Source organism: Balaenoptera physalus (assembly GCF_965194825.1).
Source record: "Balaenoptera physalus genome assembly, chromosome: 12".
NCBI lineage: Eukaryota > Metazoa > Chordata > Mammalia > Artiodactyla > Balaenopteridae > Balaenoptera > Balaenoptera physalus.
In genome coordinates, this window is record NC_138897.1 from 45,132,840 (window position 1) to 45,153,767 (window position 20,928).

The following is a 20,928-nucleotide window of genomic DNA, read 5'->3' on the forward strand; positions in this document are numbered from 1 at the left end:
CAGAGAATGCTGGTAGCATTCTATAAATTCTCAATATTAACTTAGTGGATAAGATTTAGAGAGATTAGATGTCCTAGATTTCACAGGACATCTAGCCGACAGAAAGGGAGATATTGTTTTTAAGCAAATGTAAATGCATGGTGAAAAAGAAGAGCTTTCATGGTTAAAAATATATATTTATATAAATATATATATATGGCAGTGAAATCATCTTAATGCCCTCTTTACAAATTTTAACATTTGATTGTAATTTAAAATGTACTGTCTAAAGGAACACAGGTGCTTTAAGAAATGAGAAACACAGCAATCTATGTCAAAAGAGCTCTAAGAACTACAAAACAACAGCAAATGAATGTAGATGCAAAAATCCTCAACAAAATACCAGCAAGCACAATCCAGGAACATTAAAAAAAAAAAAAAAAGGATTATACATCATGCCTAATTGGGATTTAACCCAGGAATGAAAAGTTGGTTTAATAATCAAACATCAATTAATGTAATATACCATATCAATAAAATAAAGGACAAAAACCATATGATCATCCAAATAGATGCAGAAAAGTGTTTGAAAAAAATCCAACAATGAATGATTCATGATTAAAAAAAAAACTCAGTAAATAGGAAGAAAAGGAAACTTCCTCAACCTGAAAAAGGCCATCTATGAAAAACCCAAATCTAATACCATATTTAATGGTGAAAGACTAAGTGCTTTCCCCCTGTGATCACAAACAAGACAAGGATGTCTGCTCTCACCACTGCAAGTCAACTTTGTATTAGAGATTATAGTCAGGGCAATTAGGTAGGGAAAAGAAATAAAAGGTACCTAGATTCTAAAGAAAGAAGTCAAACCATCTCTATTTTACATGACACAATTTTGTATACAGAAATTCTAAAAAATCCACTTAAAAACTATTACAACTAATAAAGGAGTTCAGCAAGGTTACAGGATAAAAGATTAATATATAAAAGTCAACTGTATGTTTATACAATGACAGTGAACAACCCCCAAAAGAAATTAAGGAAACAATTCCATGTACGTCTGCATCAAGAAAAATAAAATACAAAGGAATAAATTCAACAGAAGAAGCAAGACTTGAAAACTTGCAAGACTTGCTTGGAAGTTTTGCAACAGAAGAAGCAAGACACTGAAAACTATAAAAACATTGTTGAAAGAAATTAAACACCTGTATTAATGGAAAGACATTCATGTTCATGACCGGAAGACTTAATATTGTTAAGATGGCAGTACTCCCCACATTGATCTTCAGATTCAACTCAATCTCCATTAAAATCTCAGCAGGTTTATTTGCAGAAATTGACAAATTGATCCAATCCTAAAACTCATATGGAAATGAAAGGGACTCAGAATACCTAAAATATTCCTGAAAAAGGAGAAAAAAATGGGGATCTCACCCTTGCCAATTTTAAAACCTACTACAAAACTACAATAATCAAGAGAGTGTGGTACTGGCATAAAGACAGACATATAGATGAATTAAACATAAATAAACACTCATTTTTATAATAAATTGATTTTTCAACCAGGGTAACAAGTAAATCAAAGGGAAAGAACAGTCTTTTCAACATGCAGTGCAGGGACAACTTGCTATCCACATGCAAAAGAATGAAGTTGGGCCCCTATAACTCACAGCATTTACAAAAATTAACTCTAAGTGAATTAAAGACCAAAATGTGACAGCTAAAACTATAAACTCTTGGAAGAAAACATAGGTATAAATCTTCACAACCCTGAATTAGGCAATGGTTTCTTAGATATGACACCAAAAACACAAGCAACAACAACAAAAATAAACTGGACTTCATCAAAATTTAAAAACATTTGTGCTTCAAATGACACCATCAAGAAAGTGAAAAAACAATGCACAGAATGGGATCAAATTTTTGCAAATAATATATCTGATAAAGGACTTGTAAATGGAATATATAAAGAACACTGAGAATTCGACAATAAAAAGACAACCCGGACTTCCCTGGTGGCACAGTGGTTAAGAATCCGCCTGCCAATGCAGGGGACGTGGGTTCGAACTCTGGTCCAGGAAGACCCCACATGCCGCGGAGCAACTAAGCCCATGTTGCCACAACTACTGAGCCTGCACTCTAGAGCCCATGTGCCACAACTACTGAGCCTGGGTGTCACAACTACTGAAGCCCGCATGCCTAGAGCCTGTGCTCTGCAACAAGAGAAACCACTGCAACAAGAAGCCTGTGCACCGCAACGAAGAGTAGCCCCCGCTCGCCGCAACTAGAGAAAGCCTGCACACAGCAACGAAGACCCAACGCAGCCAATAAATAAATAAATATTAAATTTAAAAAGACAACCCAATTTAAAAGGATGTGAATAGATATTTCTTCAAAGAAGATACACAAATAGCCAAAAAGTACATGGAAAGATGTTCAACATCATTAGCCATTATGTAAAAGGACAGATAAGAACCTTCATAGATTTCTGGTGGAAACATAAAACGGTGCAGCCTCTCTGGAAAACAGTCTGGCAGTTCCTCAAAAAGTTAAACAGAGTTACTATTTGACCCAGCATTCCTAGACATGTACCCAAGAGAAATGAAAATGTATGTCCACACAAAAACTTACACATATATGTTCACAGCAGCATTTTCCATAATAATCAAAAAGTATAAATAACCCAAATGCCATCAATAAATGAATAGATAAGTTAAATATGGTACTGCCTATAAAATTTAATATTATTTGGCAATAAATAGAAATGAGATACTAATACATGCTACCACAGAAATAAACCTTGAAATTATCATGCTAAGTTAAAGAAACTAGTTTAAAAAGACTACATATTATATATTTCCATGTATATGAAATATCCAAAATAGGCAAATTCATTGAGACAAAACTAAAGAGTGGTTGTCTAGGGACAGGAAGGTTGGTGAGAAGTGAGGAGTGACTGCTAATGGGTACAGGATTTCATTCTGATGTAATGAGAATGTTCTAAAATTGACTGTGGTGATGACTGCACAACTCTGTAAATACACTTTAAAAAAACTGAAAAATAAATCAAAGGAATGAAAATTGGGAAGAAAGAAGTAAAACTGTCACTGTTTGCAGATGATATGATACTATATATAGAAAATCCTAAAGACACCACCAAAAAACTACTAAACCTCATCAATGAGTTTGGTAAAGTTGCAAGATACAAAATTAATATTCAGAAATATGTCACATTTCTATACACAAACAATGAACTATCAGAAAGAGAAAATAAGGAAAAAATCCCATTTACAATTGCATCAAAAAGAATAAAAAACCCAGGAATAAACCAACCTAAAGAGGTAAAAGACCTGTCCTCGGAAAACAATAAGACACTGATGAAAGAAATTGAGGACAACACAAACAGATGGAAAGGTATGCTGTGTTCGTGGATTGGAAGAATTAATATTGTTAAAATGACCATACTACCCAAGGCAATTTACAGATTCAATGCAATCCCTATCAAAATACAAAGGACATTTTCACAGAATTAGAACAAATAATTTTTAAAAATGTAGGGAAACACAAAAGACCCCGAATAGCCAAAACAATCTTGAAAAGGAAGAACAGAGCTGGAGGACTCACACTCCCTTACTTCAGACTATACTACATAGCTGCACTAATCAAAACAGTATGGTGCTGGCATAAAAAAAGACACATAGATCAAAGGAACAGAATAAAGAGTCCAGAAATAAACCCATGCACTTATGGTCAATTCATCTACAACAAAGGAGGCAAGAATATACAATGGAGAAAAAACAGTCTCTTCAGTAAATGGTGCTAGGAAAACTGGACAACTACATGTAAAAGAATGAAATTAGAACATTCTCTAACACCATACACAAAAATAAACTCAAAGTGGATTAAAGACCTAAATGTAACACCAGAAACCATAAAACTCCTAGAAGAAAATACAGGCGGAACACTCTTTGACATAAATCGTAACAATATTTATGGATCTATCCCCTAAAGCAAAAGAAACAGAAGCAAAAATAAACAAACGGGACCTAATTAAACTTAAAAGCTTTTGCACAGCAAAGGAAACCATCTACAAAACGAAAAGACCTACCGAATGGGAGAAAATATTTGCAAATGATATGACTGATAAGGGGTTAATATTCAAAATGTATAAACAGCTTATACAACTCAACATCAAAAAAGCAAACAACCTGATTAAAAAATGGGCAGGAGATCTGAATAGACATTTTTCCAAAGAAGACATACAGATGACTCACAGGCACATGAAAAGATGCTCAACATTGTTAATCATCAGGGAAATGCAAGTTAAAACAACAATAAGATATCACCTCACACCTGTCAGAATGGCTACCATCAAAAAGAACACAAATAACATGTTGTACATCTGAAACTTATACAATATTGTACATCAACTATACCTGAAATAAGAAGTCTGAGATGAAAGGTGGAATGCATGATTTCCCCTAAAATTAATATAATAGTTAAGACATCAAAAATGGAAATGACAAAAATGAATCTGAATACAGGAAGAAAGATCAGGTATAGAGAAAACTATAAAAAAACACGTTGCTTTAAAAGCCCTAAGAATAAAACACATTTTCCAAGGAACAAAGCATAAGAGGCAGCATGATATATAATACTTAAAGCTGTGAGATGTCTGATAATTTAAATTCATGTTTAAATTTGAACCCCCCAAAAGTTAACGTTCTAATACTCACTGGTTATTTCTTTCAGTTCAAGTATATACTAATTTTATGAAGCAGCCATAATAATCTTAATACCAAAATCTAACAAGGACTTATGGAAAACAAAAATTATAGTCCAATCTATCTAATAAATATAACTGAAAAAATCCTAAAAAACAATTAGCAAAGCAAATCCAGTGTTACAAAAAGAAAATATATCCAAGTTCAGTTTAGCCCAGGAAGGCAAGATTTATTTAAGAGTTGAAAATTAACTGATATTATTCACCATATTAATAGAATAAAGGAGAAATCTTACATGATCATCTCTAAATGCAGAAAAGGCATTTGTCAAACTTCACCCTATTCATAATAAAAACTCTTCTACAATCTAGGAACTGAAGGAACTTCTTCCGTCGAATAAAGAACATCCATGAAAAACCTCCAGTATCATATCTATGAGGATGAAAAAAGAGCACTTTGTCCCTTTCTTTGTACTTCAGGAATAAGGCAAGAGTGTCAACTCTTACTACCTCTATTCAATAATGATTGGAGGTCCTAGCCAGTGCAATGATGCAAGAAAATAAAATAAAATGCATACAGATTGGAAAGAGAGAAGTAAAATTTATGTGCCAATGATGTGATTGTTATGTAGACAATATTAAGGAATCACAGAAAATATATCAGAACAAGTAAATTTAGGAAAATCACAATGTTATTGTGGTAGCCAGACTCTAAAATGGGTCCTGGTGATCCCTGTCTCTTGCTATTCATGTCCTTCTTTAATTCAACCCCCCCCCCGGAGTATGGGCTGACCTAGTGAGTACCAAAATTAACTGAATGTAACTTCTGAAATTAGGTTACCAAAATATAGTGACTTCTGTCTTGATTGCTCTTGCTCACTCTGATGGGAGCCAGTTGCCAAGCTGTAATCTACCATATGGAAAGGCCCTTGAAACAAGAAACTAAGGGAGGCCTCTAGCCAATAGTCAGCAAGGAACTGAGAAACTCAGTCTCAGGAAGACATAACTGGAAATTGTAGGAAGGAGAAGTATTACAGGTGATGGCAGAAAGTTTACCAACATCCTTAGAAATGTGGAAAGGAGGAAACATGCCTAATGAACTGGGTAACTAATCTAAGGAGATTTCCAAGTAAAGTGTTGAAAGTGCTGCCTGGTTTCTTCCTGGTGTTTACAGTAAATTGGGAGAAGAGAGAGATAAGTTGAAGGAAAGACTATTAAACCAAAATGAGGCAGGATTTTCATAGTTTCAAAAATTCTCAGCCTCTCCATATAGCAAAACTGCTAAAATTAAGAAATGTCTTCTGAGTAGATTTCAAAACCAGGACACTGCCAGGAAAAACAAGCTCTGGAGATAAAGCCTAGGTAACAACTTCTGTTGAAGACCTCAGAAACATCAAAGTTGATGCCTCAATAGAGTCAAATGAAAAGCACTTTGAAGACATTAAGGTTGGGTTTCACAAATTCTCTCAAACAATGGGGCCTCTGGGAAGCTTACTAGTATTTTAAAAGGCTAAAATTTTGTGATAATGTTAGGCAGCCATAGATAACTAATACAGATTTTAACATATTAATCAGTCACTTTAAATTCCTCATCAGATCATTCCACCTGCAACTGCTGCTGCTTTATCTCTTTCCAACATGTTGTTTTCTCTTGCATTTTCACATACTCATAGTTTTATTAATATCTGGATATCTTGGGTAGGACAGTAGTAACTGAGGCAAATAATTTCTATGCTTGGTAATGAGCAGACTTTTCCTTTGGCCAGGTGTCTAGAGTAGGGGTTGTGTTTATCTAATCACATGTTAGGCAGGTTTAAGGTTTACTGTTGCTACGGTTACCCTAAGTACACCACAGGCTTCAAATTCCTCTAGGCATAACCACCCCCTCAGGTGGACCAGATGTTTTCCTCAATGTCTGCTCCACCCTTAGCTTTCAGTCTTCCCCTCTAGAGGGTCCGTCTCTTGTGAGGTTCTCATTAGTATTCAACTGCTACTTTTATTAGACACTTATTAGTCTAGGGGTGGGGATCTGGATTGGAGTGGTGTTCTCTATTATACTAATTAGGCTTTTGCTAATCAGACTCTGTATGCCTGAGTCTTAAAAGTGCTCCTGTCTCTCCTCCATAGTTCTGTGATCAGCATGTAACCCTGCCCTCCCACCAAGTTATTTTCTGCCTACCCCCAGCTTCAGTGTTGGTTTTTTTTTTGATCCTTTTTTTAAAAAATTTTATTATTTTTATATAGCAGGTTCTTATTAGTTATCTATTTTATACATATTAGTGTATATATGTAATCCCAATCTCCCAGTTTATCCCACCACCACCACCCGCTTCAGTGGTTTTTACCAGTGTCATATAGGCTACATTTTACGGAATCCCTCTTCCTAAACTTACGGTTTTTGTTACATAGCAAAGATACAGGAGAAGGATCCAGGAAATATTTTGTGCACTTTCCATAACAACTGCTGTTCCTCCTCCCAGGCCTGTACCAGGAGGGATGCTTTATCAGGGCTCTCATCAAGTGGGGCCTATGGAGAAAAAGTTTGCAAGAGAGTTCAAGCTGCCCCTATACTTGCTGCCCTAAGGGGCTCCCCATTCTTACCTGCCCACATCTGGCCTCTACCAATTTGTTGCCTATTGTAGCTGAAATGTTCTTACCCATTTCCAGAGGTGTCTGCCCCATGTAAGCTAGTGCTCACACCTCATCTTTCCCTGTAGGCACAGGTCTTTCCTGAGATTTTGAGTTAGCTGGTTGAACTGAGCGCTCTGTTTCAAGAAATGTCCAGAGCTTGCCGTTTGTTCCACCTTATTTTTAAGTGTAAGGTTGGGAGCAACATTCTTTACAGTCATGTAGACTTAGCTACATAATAATTTATACATATTTATATATTTGTTTTTGCTCCTGTTAAATTAAACAAGGAGGCCATTAGACTGAGGTGCTTCTAGTACCGTAGAAACTTACTTAAGCAAACCAAAACCTATGCCTATAATGTGTCAAGATTAAGAAGTCAAAACCCAGGACTTACCTGGTGGTGCAGTGGCTAAGACTCCGTGCTCCCAATGCAGGGGGCATGGGTTCGATCCCTTGTCAGGGAACTAGATCCCACATGCCGCAACTAAAAGATCCTGCATGCCGCAAGTAAAAGATCCTGCATGCTGCAACTAAGACCCGACGTAGCCAAATAAATAAATAAATATTAAAAAAAAAAAAAGAAATAAAAACACAAGAACAACCTATCACAAACAGCCACCTAGGTGTTCCCAAATAAGGCAACTGCTTAAGCTACAGCCAATCAAATACCTTCCTTGCTTTGCTTCTGAGCCTGCTTTATAATAAAGTCTCTCCTCTCACTCTTGTGCGTACAGGGCTCCCAACGACTTCTGGTTCAAGGCTGACCTATTTGATTTTTGCTCAAATAAAGTCTTAAAAATGTGATATGCCTCAATTTATTTTTCAAAACTCTTATTTTCCTCCCAATTTTCAAAGCTGGAACAATTTTAGCAACAAAATAACTATAACATTAGATTATAACCCATAGAACTATGATATTTATTAATGTTAAAAGATAACCTGAGGCATTATTACATTACCCACAGGAGCTAAGAAAGAGATTTTTATAGAGAAGAGGTGGAAGCCAAGCAAGGAGAGTATTTTCCTGGCTACAGTGTAAGCAACTGCCTTATTTAGAAAAGCCTAGGTGGTTGTTTGTTATGGGTTGTCCTTAGGTTTTGATTTCTTAACCTTGAGGCATTAAAGGTATAGGTTTCAGTTCGCTTATTTAGGCTCCTAAGGCATTAAAGCCTCCTCAGGCTAATGACCTCCTTATTTAATTAATTTCATATTACTTTAAAAGGAGAAAAATAACTTCACAGTGGAAAAACCTGGCAGAAGCCACCTTAATGAAGTGATCAAGGTTAATATCATCAGTAAAAAGACATATTAATTTCAGGTAGCCCCTGCTATGACATACTGGAAAGGCACATCACTTCTGTGGTATTCTTGCCAAAAATGCATAATCTGAATCTAATCAAGAGAAGACACTAGACAAATCCATATTGAGAGACATTGCACAAAATATCTGATTAGTGCCAAGGTTATGAAAGACCAAAGAATTATCACAGATTAGAGAAAGCTAAGGAGATGTGACAACTAAATATGATGCGAGATACTGAACTGGATATTGGATTAGAAAAATCTTATCAGTGACATGACATTGGTGAAATGTGAATAAAGTCTATAGTTTAGCTGACAATACTACATTACTGTTAATTTCTTAGTTTTGATAACTGTACTATGATAATGCAAAATGTTAACAGTATGGAAAGCTGAGTAGAGAATATATGGAAATTCTATCTTCGTAACTTTTCTGTAAGTCTAAAATTATTTCAAAATAAAAAGGTTAAAAAGAAACAAACTCAACCCAAACATAAACAGAGTGGGTATGGGAAGGAGGGAGAGTGTCAAAGAAGGATTTTACTTTATTGCAATTTTTTTTAATGATAGTTTTAATATTCATGTAACTACATTAAAATTAGGGGGAAAGGTATACCATAGAGTGAATAAAGATGCAATTTCTGGCTCTGTAAGAGCGAATATAAAATATCACTCAATATTATCCAACTCCCTTTGTTGTGTCCTAATCAATTAATTTAAAAACTACTAGGGAGACCTTCAAGATGGAGGAGGGGTAAGACGTGGAGATCACCTTCCTCCCCACAAACACATCAGAAATACATCTACATGTGGATGTAAATGTTCAACTCCTACAAAACACCTACTGAACGCTGGCAGAAGACCTCAGACTTCCCAAAAGGCAAGAAACTCCCCAAGTACCTGGGTAGGGCAAAAGAAAACAGAAAAAAGAGAGACAAAGAATAGGGACAGGACCTGCACCTCTGAGAGGGAGGTGTGAAGGAGGAAAAGCTTCCACACACTAGGAAGACCCTTCACTGGCAGAGACAGGGGGTGGCGGGGGGGAAGCTTCGGAGCCACGGAGGAGAGTGCAGCAACAGGGGTGCAGAGGGCAAAGCAGAGAGATTTCCACACAGAGGATCGGTGCCAACCAGCACTCACCAGCTTGAGAGGCTTGTTTGCTCACCTGCCTGGATAGGTGGGGGCTGGGAGCTGAGGCTCAGGCTTCAGAGGTCAGACCCCAGGGAGAGGACTGGGGTTGGCTGCGTGAACACAGCCTAAAGGGGGCTACTGCACCACAGCTAGCCGGAAGGGAGTCCGTGAAAAAGTCTGGAACTGCCTAAGAGGCAGAAGACCATTGTTTCGGGGTATGCGAGAAGAGGGGATTCAGAGCACCGCCTAAACGAGCTCCAGAGACGGGCGCTAGCCGCAGCTATCAGCGCAGACAGCAGAGACAGTCATGAAACGCTAAGGCTGCCACCAAGAAGCCTGTGTGCAAGCACAGGTCACTATACACACCTCCCCTCCCAGGAGCCTGTGCAGCCCGTCACTGCCAGGGTCCCATGATCCAGGGACAACTTGCCCGGGAGAACACACGGTGCACCTCAGGCTGCTGCAACGTCACTCCGCCCTCTGCTGCCTCAGGCTCGTCCCGCATTCTGTGCCCATCCCTCCCCCCAGCCTGAGTGAGCCAGAGCCCCCTAATCAGCTGCTCATTTAACCCCGCCCTGTGTGGGCAGGAACAGATGCCCTCAGGTGACCTACACGCAGAGGCGGGGGCAAATACAAAGCTGAACCCCAGGAGCTGTGCGAACAAAGAAGAGAAAGGGAAATTTCTCCCAGCAGCCTCAGGAGCAGCAGATTAAATCTCCACAATCAATTTGATGCACCCTGCATCTGTGGAATAACTGAACAGAGAACAAATCATCCCAAAATTAAGGTGGTGGACTTTTGGAGCAAGAGTAGACTTGGGGTTTGCTGTATGCGAATGACTAGTTTCTGATTTTATGTTTCTCTTAGTTTAGTATTTAGAGTTTATTATCATTGGTACACTTGTTTACTGATTTGGTTGCACTCTTCCTTTTTTTGTTTTTTATTTTATATATAGATATATATGTATTTTTCCTTTTTCTCCTTTAGTGTGTATGTGTTTGCTTCTTTGTGTGATTTTGTGTGTATAGCTTTGCTTTTACCATTTGTCCTGGGTTCTACCTGTCCATTTTTTTTTTTAAATATAGTTTTTAGTGCTTGTTATCATTGGTGGATTTGTTTTTTGGATTGGTTACTCTCTTCTTTTCCTTCTTTCTTTTTTCTTTTTTTTTCTTATTACTTTTTAATTATTTTATTTTATTTTTAATAACTTTTAAATTTTTTATTTTAATAACTTTATTTCATTTTCTTTTTTTCTTTCTTTCTTTTCTTCTCCCTTTTCTTCTGAGCCATGTGGCTGACAGGGTCTTGGGGCTCTGGCTAGGTGTCAGGACTCTGCCTCTGAAGTGGGAAACCCAAGTTCAGAACACTGGTCCACCAGAGACCTCCCAGCTCCACATAATATCAAATGGTGAAAGCCCTCCCAGAAATCTCCATCTTGACACTAAGACCCAGCTCCACTCAACAACCAGTAAGCTACAGTTCTGGACACCCTATGCCAAACAACTAGCAAGACAGGAACACAACACCACCCATTAGCAGAGAGGCTGCCTAAATAAGATCACACACACCCCAAAACACACCATTGGACGTGGTCCTGCCCACCAGAAAGACAAGATCCACCCTCATCCACCAAAACACAGGCACTAGTCCCCTCCACCAGGAAGCCTACACAACCCACTGAAACTTAGCCACTGAGGGCAGACAACAAAAACAACAGGAACTATGAACCTGCAGCCTGTGAAAAGGAGACCCCAAATACAGTAAGTTAAGCAAAATGAGAAAACAGAGAAAAACACAGCAGATGAAGGAGCAAGGTAAAAACCAACCAGACCAAACAAATGAAGAGGAAATAGGCAGTCTACCTGAAAAAGAATTCAGAGTAATGATAGTAAAGATGATCCAAAATCTTGTAAAAAGAATGGAGAAAATACAAGAAACATTTAACAAGGACCTAGAAGATAATAGATGAAATTAAAAGCTCTTTAGAAGAAATCAGTAGCAGAATAACTAAGAGAAAAACGGATAAGTGACCTGGAAGATAAAATAGTGGAAATAACTACTGCAGAACAGAATAAAGAAAAAAGAATGAAAAGAATTGAGGACAGTATTAGAGACCTCTGGGACAACATAAAACACACCAACATTAGAATTATAGGGGTCCCAAAGAAGAACAGAAAAAGAAAGGGACTAAGAAAATATTTGAAGAGATTATAGTTGAAAACTTCCTTAACATGGGAAAGGAAATAGCCACCCAAGTCCAGGAAGCACAGCGAGTCCCATACAGGATAAACCCAAGGAGAAACACACCGAGACACATAGTAATCAAATTGGCAAAAATTATAGACAAAGAGAAAGTATTGAAAGCACCAAAGGAAAAATAACAAATAACATACAACGGAACTCCCATAAGGAGTTCCGTTGTATGTTATTTGTTATTTTTCCCTTGCTGCTTTCAATACATTGTCTTTCTCAGCAGAAACTCTATAAGCCAGAAGGGAGTGGCATGATATACTTAAAGTGATGAAAGGGAAGAATCTACAACCAAGATTACTCCACCTGGCAAGGATCTCATTCACATTCGATGCAGAAATCAGAAGCTTTACAGGCAAGCAAAAGCTAAGAGAACTCAGCACCACCAAACCAGCTCTACAACCAATGCTAAAGGAACTTCTCTAAGTGGGAAACACAAGAGAAAAGGACCTACAAAAGCAAACCCAAAACAATTAAGAAAATGGTCATAGGAACATACATATCAATAATTACCTTAAATGTGAATGGATTAAATGCTCCAACCAAAAGACACAGGCTTGCTGAATGGATACAAAAACAAGACCCATATATATGCTGTCTACAAGAGACCTACTTCAGACCTAGGGACACATACAGACTGAAAGTGAGGGGATGGAAAAAGATATTCCATGCAAATGGAAATCAGAAGAAAGCTGGAGTAGCAATACTCATAGCAGATAAAATAGACTTTAAAATAAAGAATGTTACAAGATACAAGAAGGGACACTACAAAATGATCAAGGGATCAATCGAGGAAGATACAACAATTATAAATATATATGCACCCAACATAGGAGCACATCAATACATAAGGCAACTGCTAACAGCTAGAAAAGAGGAAATCGACAGTAACACAATAATAGTGGGGGACTTTAACACCTCACTTACACCAATGGACAGATCATCCAAAATGAAAATAAATAAGGAAACAGAAGCTTTAAATGACACAGTAGACCAGATAGATTTAATTGATATTTATAGGACATTCCATGCAAAAACAGCAGATTACACTTTCTTCTCAACTGCACACGGAACATTCTCCAGGAGAGATCATATCTTGGGTTACAAATCAAGCCTCAGTAGATTTAAGAAAATTGAAATCGTATCAAGCATCTTTTCTGACCACCAACGCTATGAGATTAGAAATGAATTACACGGAAAAAATCGTAAAAATCACAAACACATGGAGACTACACAATACGTTACTAAATAACCAAGAGATCACTGAAGAAATCAAAGAGGAAATCAAAAAATACCTAGACACAAATGACAATGAAAACACGACGATCCAAAACCTATGGGATGCAGCAAAAGCAGTTCTAAGAGGGAAGTTTACAGTGATACAAGCCTACCTCAAGAAACAAGAAAAATCTCAAATATACAATCTAACCTTACACCTAAAGGAACTAGAGAAAGAAGAACAAACAAAGCCCAAAGTTAGCAGGAGGAAAGAAATCATAAAGATCACAGCAGAAATAAATGAAATAGAAACAAAGAAAACAGTAGCAAAGATCAATAAAACTAAAAGCTGGTGCTTTGAGAAGATAAACAAAATTGATAAGCCATTAGCCAGACTCATCAAGAAAAGAGGGAGAGGACTCAAATCAATAAACTTAGAAATGAAAAAGAAGTTAGAACAGACACTGCAGAAATACAAAGCATCCTAAGGGACTACTACAAGCAACTCTATGCCAATAAAATGGACAACCTGGAAGAAATGGACAAATTCTTACAAAGGTATAACCTTCCAAGACTGAACCAGGAAGAAATAGAAAATATGAACAGACCCATCACAAGTAATGAAATTGAAACTGATTAAAAATCTTCCAACAAACAGAAGTCCAGGACCAGATGGCTTCACTGGTGAATTCTATCAAACATTTAGAGAAGAGCTAACACCCATCCTTCTCAAACTCTTCCAAAAAATTGCAGAGGAAGGAACACTCCCAAACTCATTCTATGAGGCCACCATCACCCTGATACCAAAACCAGACAAAGGTACTACAAAAAAAGAAAATTACAGACCAATATCACTCATGAATATAGAAGCAAAAAAAATCCTCAACAAAATACTAGCAAACACATTAAAAGCATCATACACCATGATCAAGTGGGATTTATCCCAGGGATGCAAGGATTCTTCAATATATGTAAATCAATCAATGTGATAAACCATATTAAAAAATTGAAGAATAAAAACCATATGATCATCTCAATAGATGCAGAAAAAGCTTTTGACAAAATTCAACACCCAATTATGATAAAAATTCTCTAGAAAGTGGGCATAGAGGGAACCTACCTCAACATAATAAAGGCCATATACGACAAACCCACAGCAAACATTCTCAATGGTGAAAAACTGAAAGCATTTCCTCTAAGATCAGGAACAAGACAAGGATGTCCACTCTCACCACTGTTATTCAACATAGTGTTGGAAGTCCTAGCCATGGCAGTCAGAGAAGAAAAAGAAATAAAAGGAATACAAATTGGAAATGAAGAAGTAAAGCTGTCACTGTTTGCAGATGACATGATACTATACATAGAGAACCCTAAAGATGCCACCAGAAAACTACTAGAGCTAATCAATGAATTTGGTAAAGTTGCAGGATACAAAATTAATGGACAGAAATCTCCTGCATTCTTATACAATAATGATGAAATACCCTAAAGAGAAAATAAGGAAACACTCCCATTTACCATTGCAACAAAAAGAATAAAATACCTAGGAATTAACCCACCTAGGGAAACAAAAGACCTGTATGCAGAAAACTATAAGACACTGATGAAAGAAATTAAAGATGATACCAACAGATAGAGAGATATACCATGTTCTTGGATTGGAAGAATCAATATTGTGAAAATGACTATACTACCCAAAGCAATCTACAGATTCAATGCAATCCCTATCAAATTACCAATGGCATATTTTACAGAACTAGAACAAAAAATCTTAAAATTTGTATGGAGACACAAGAGACTCTGAATAGCCAAAGCAGTCTTGAGGGGAAAATACAGAGCTGGAGGAATCACATGCCCTGACTTCAGACTATACTACAAAGCTACAGTAACCAAGACAATAGGGTACTGGCACAAAAACAGGAACACAGATCAATGGAACAAGATAGAAAGCCCAGAGATAAACCCACGCACCTACGGTCAACTAATCTATGACAAAGGAGGCAAGGATATACAATGGAGAAAAGACAGTCTCTTCAACAAGTGGTGCTGGGACAACTGGACAGCTACATGTCAAAGAATGAAATTAGAACATTCCCTAACACCATACACAAAAATAAACTCAATATGGATTAGAGACCTAAATGTAAGACCAGACACTATAAAACTCTTAGAGGAAAACATAGGAAGAACACTCTTTGACATAAATCACAGCAAGAGCTTTTTTGATCCACCTCCTAGAGTAATGGAAATAAAAACAAAAATAAACAAACGGGACCTAATGAAACTTCAAAGCTTTTGCACAGCAAAGGAAACCATAAACAAGACGAAAAGACAGCCCTCAGAATGGGAGAAAATATTTGCAAATGAATCAACGGACAAAGGATTAATCTCCAAAATATATTAGCAGCTCATGCAGCTCAATATTAAAAAAACAATCAACCCAGTCCAAAAATGGGCAGAAGACCTAAATAGGCATTTCTCCAAAGAAGATATACAGATGGCCAAGAAGCACATGAAAAGCTGTTCAACATCACTAATTATTAGAGAAATGCAAATCAAAACTACAATGAGGTATCACCTCACACCAGTTAGAATGGGCGTCATCAGAAAATCTACAAACAACAAATGTTGGAACGGGTGTGGAGAAAAGGGAACCGTCTTGCAATGTTGGTGGGAATGTAAATTGATACAGCCACTATGGAGAACAGTATGGAGGTTCCTTAAAAAACTAAAAATTGAATTACCATATGATCCAGCGATCCCAGTACTGGGCATGTTCCCAGAGAAAAGCATAATTCAAAAAGACACACGCACCGCAATGTTCATTGTAGCACTATTTACAATAGCCTGACCATGGAAGTAACCTAAATGCCCATCGACAGATGAATGGATAAAGAAGATGTGGTACATATATAGAATGGAATATTACTCAGCCATAAAAAGGAATGAAATTGGGTCATTTGTAGAGAGGTGGATGGATCTAGAGACCGTCATACAGAGTGAAATAAGTCAGAAAGAGAAAAACAAATATCATATATTATCGCATATATGTGGAACCTAGAAAAATGGTACAGATGAACCGGTTTTCAGGGCAGAAATTGAGACACAGATGTAGAGAACAAACGTATGGACATCAAGGGGGGAAAGCGGCGGGGGGATGGGGGTGGAGATGTGATGAACTGGGCGATTGGGATTGACATGTATACACTGATGTGTATAAAATTGATGACTAATAAGAACCTGCTGTATAAAAAAATAAAAATAATTAAATTAGAAAAAAAAAAGACGCAGATGTAGAGAATAGACTTGAGGACACAGGGAGGGGAAAGGGTAAGTTGGGACGAAGTGAGAGAGTGTCATGGACATATATACACTAGCAAATATAAAATAGATAGCTAGTGGGAAGCAGCCACATAGCACAGGAAGATCAGCTCAGTGCTTTGTGACCACCTAGAGGGGTGCAATAGGGAGGGTGGGAGGTTGATGAAAGAGGGAGGAGATATGGGGATACATGTATATGTATAGCTGATTCACTTTGTTAAACAGCAGAAACTAACACACCATTTTAAAGCAATTATACTCCAATAAAGATGTTAAAAAAATAAAAACTACTAGAAAATATTCAGCATAATATATGACAAAAATTGATTACCTCTTCCACAAATGCTTTGAAAGAGTAGATCATCACGTAGCAAATACTCAATAATTGTTTTTCAATAAAAACTGGGTAATTAATATGGTAAGAATAAACACTTTCAATTATAAAGTACTAACCTGACAATACTCAAATCTCAAATATCATAATTTGAGCTACAGTTCCAATTTTGAGACACCAATCTAAGAAAATAGTTGTATAAGAATTTCTGGTAATCTATACTCTTCACTCTTCCCTTAGTTCAATGTTTTCCTTTCTCCTGTTGATTTCAGATGTAAGAAATCTGAATCCATTAAAACAGGCATATAAAAAAAAAAAGAGAATAATCAGCATATATAAAGCCTCTTGGTAAAAAAAATAACAATTGCCTGAGAAAAGAATGAAAAGCTACTGCATATACTTACATATCACATGTACCTACAATTGTGGCCTTTCAACTTTTCATAACCAAACTGTGGCCCAAGCATAATTCTAAGTAGGTCAAGCAGGCATAATTCTGTGTAGATCCAGCAGGGTCAGAGGAGCCTGTCCACATTCAAATGGCACTGTGCATGTTTCCAGAGGCCATGCAGAAGGGAGAAAAAAAATGCTATAGAAAAATTAACCTCTTTTAGGAAGAGGTATCCGGCCAGAACCAAGAGAAAGACTGTACGCTAGTCACTCAAACACTATTCTTTCAATTGTAGAGCTCAGAATCGACAATCTGAGAATGCATTTTGGCATATTAACTGTTCTACAGCATCGAGATACACTAAAGTTCAGAGAATGCCTTTCTACCTAAAGCAATTTAAAAATCCCTTATCTTTTCTTGAAATTTACTATATAATCCATTATAAATTCTATTTATACCCCGCGCCAAATCCATAAAGGCTTCCAATGGGAAGACAAAAAACTGAGTCACTGAAAAATTAAAGTCTAACCTTCTTATTGTACTGCAACGTACAGTTAATTATGACCCAAAATTATGATTGGTTTCAAAAAATAAAAGACCGGAATAAATATAAAATAATGATGACCTACTCATTTTACAATGGGAACCTAATGGTGCTACACTTTCTATTTTTCTTCTGAGAAATGTTAAGTAGAAATAGCAAACTGTCCTCTGGGAAAAATCAGAGTATCTGAGCCTAAAAAAGAACCCTGTCTTGAAATGAGTTAGCGCACAGGTATTCACTAGGGAACCATGCATTATTTGACAGTGTGGGCTCAGAACATGAAATAGTGGAGGTTTTCTAAGGCTTCTTAGAATATGGCTCATATACATCAAAAACTGAAATTGTAGCCAGGATTATTTTAAAACTTTTTTTTCCCTTTAAAGAATGAGCTATAGTACGGTTTGTGCATTAGTCTATGGTACCCCTCCCCATCTTAAAAAGTCTCAGTAAAAAAATGCAAATGCGTAAATAAAGAACTGTCACCATCTTTCAGCACAAGCTACAATATTTTGCAGAGCCATTCATTTTTCAAGTCCTCATAAATAACACTACTTTTCCCATCCATGCAAACAATTCATTAATTTTACTGTAAAAGACTTTCTGAGGTCACTTAATTCAGCAATCTTGAACAAAAAGAATTTTCTCTAACCTAATACCTCTTACAAAGATTAATCAATATTCCACTTATGCTTCTGCAAATGTAAATCAATGCTGGACACCTCAGGGAAACCCCTTTATTTACTTGAAACTGGTATATCAAGTCATCTCTTATACTCTCTTCTACAAACTAAATAATGCATAATATTCCTAATTTATCTTTGTGGTATGCGTTATCCATTAGCCTGCAAATTTTGATTTGTATTTGTAGTCTATTATTTTATTAGTGTAGTTAACACAAGTGAAAAAGTTCTCTGAGCATATACAGATTATTAAGGAGGCATCTACAGATTAAAAACTCACACCAAGTGTTTTTATCTATTTGTTTTCTTGCCAAATAGCATAATATTGCTTGTTCATGTTCAGGTTAAATTTAACTAGGAACCATGCATTTTTTTCTTTCACTCACTGGGCCTAACCAGTAAGCCTCTCTCTAAAATGAATTTCTAATTTATTTTTATCCTAGGCACTTAATAACCTGTACTTGTCACTACTGTCTTCTATCCTGCTTGAATGAAACCATTTTCCAAGCTCTTATACCAATTCTGAATTTTATTTATATCTTCTATTAACATTTATTTTCATTTAGAAACAGCAATAAATCTTATAGGCATCTTTTTTATTCTTTCATACATAACACCAATAAAGATACTGACTAAAAAGGACCTCACAGCTAGATTCTCAATGGATCCCCCCAAGATATACGTAAGCCAGTCTTAGAATTTGGATATATTTGGTTTTCCCTCTTATACTGATAAAGTCAAGGCCATGTTTTTATTAAAAAGGCTATGCTTTGGTAAGAATGCTTTTCACCTCAAAGGCAACATTAAAAAAAAGATACAGTTATCACTTTGCCTTTATATTGCATGTCACTCTGCAATTGCAAACACGCTATTTGTTTTGTATGCTGTACTGAGAGTTACTGAATACTACAGAATTCTGAAAATAAACTTGTTAATGGTCAACACTGGGTGCTAAGCACTCAGTGACTTCTCTCCTAAAACAATGTTAGTAGATCTGCATAGCAGCTGAAATTCTTAAGCATACTATACTTGAACATGACATAGGAATACGTAAGATTTCCTAAATCTTCCAACACTTTCCCCATTTGGTTTGACCTTTATCACAACCAAAACAACCTCCATTCTTTATGCCTAATTTTTACTGAAATCACATGAATGAAAACAACTTTCAAAACTTTAGCCTCCTAATAACGCTCTATTAATACATTTTCATTATTCTCTATTTATTCAAAAGCATATTAGTTTTAAAAAAGCAATGTACCAGGTAAGGTAGGCAGAACACAAAAGAATCAGAGTTTTTGTCTTATTTTATATGACACGAGTTGGAAAGCAAAGTATATAAATATAAAACAATGTGTTTCTTCAAGAATAAGGAAATACATCTAAATGTCCTTTACACAAAGATAAAACTTTTTCTCTTCTAAACTGAACGCTGAGCTTTCATTTTCTATTTCTCTTCTTCATTTTCAACTTTTCTTTTTCTTCCTGAACAATTAAGTCCTAAAACCATGACACAGGGCAGAGTCAGAATCAGAATGAGATCAAGAGGTGCACAGAAGGTTTGCCCAGTGGGATGTCACTGGCCGAGCTAGCTGAGGGCATCAACAAGTGAGGGTAATCCAGCACGGGCAGCAGAGCCTCAACGAGATGAGAAGAGCATCCATGTGGAGGGGTAGCCCAGCATGGGTGTCAGAGCCTAAGTATTTGAGGTGGGTATCCTTGCAAGAGGATGGGAGTGATCCAGCATTGAGATTCAGAGCCCCCTTATGGTGAAGAGGGGTCTATGCAGGGGTTGGGAGTGGGTGCTGGTGTAGAGTAGTCTACAAAAAGTAAAGAGAGCATCCACACAGTGTTAACCTGAAGCAGGTTATCACAGCCCAAGGAGGATGAAAAGGACACACACTCAGAGGGCAGCCCCGTGAGTAGTATCAGAGCCCAGGCAGAGTGAGAAGGGTCAATCTCAAGAAGGGGCGAGCTGGTGAAATGTCAGAGCCAAGGTGAAGAAGGAGGGCATCCACACAAAGGAGAGGACCAGCATGTGGAGGTCACAGCCAGAGAAAGGTAAGGAGGACATAACTGCAAAGGGGTGTCTTGGTGTAGGGTGTGAAAGCCTAATCAGAGGAAAGAGGAGAGGACATCCAAGGAGTGGAGACATCTCAACATGAAGAGTCAGAACCAGAGTGCAGTGAAGAGGACATTCAGGCAGAGTGTGGCCTGGGTTGGTGTGCTGGAATGTAAGCAGAGAGAAAGGGCATCCTTGAGAGGGAAACTGGTGGACGGTAATTGGGAGTCCAGGCTCCAGCAGGATGAGGTGGCTTCTGTGCAGGAGAGGGGGTAGAGGCAGAGATGGAGGATTAGTTACATACAGAATGATCAAACAAAAAAAGGAAATACATTAAAGATAATATAAAACAGGTTATTCAA

General features: G+C 37.2%; 1 protein-coding gene and 1 pseudogene across 13 annotated transcripts in view; one reads left to right on the forward strand and one right to left on the reverse strand.

Annotated features, from left to right (window-relative positions):
* KIAA1328 overlaps window positions 1-20,928 on the reverse strand; it is a 370,349-nt gene that overhangs the window by 310,473 nt on the left and 38,948 nt on the right. The window contains exon 5 of one of the 12 annotated variants that reach the window (XM_082416096.1): window positions 7,121-7,229. The exons of the other annotated variants lie outside the window; for them this stretch is intronic. Coding sequence (XP_082272222.1) covers window positions 7,121-7,229 — 109 coding nt within the window. The remainder of the gene's footprint in view (window positions 1-7,120; window positions 7,230-20,928) is intronic. 12 annotated transcript variants of the gene reach the window in all.
* LOC309639174 (large ribosomal subunit protein uL4 pseudogene) overlaps window positions 1-20,928 on the forward strand; it is a 470,274-nt pseudogene that overhangs the window by 140,057 nt on the left and 309,289 nt on the right. The window lies entirely within an intron of this gene.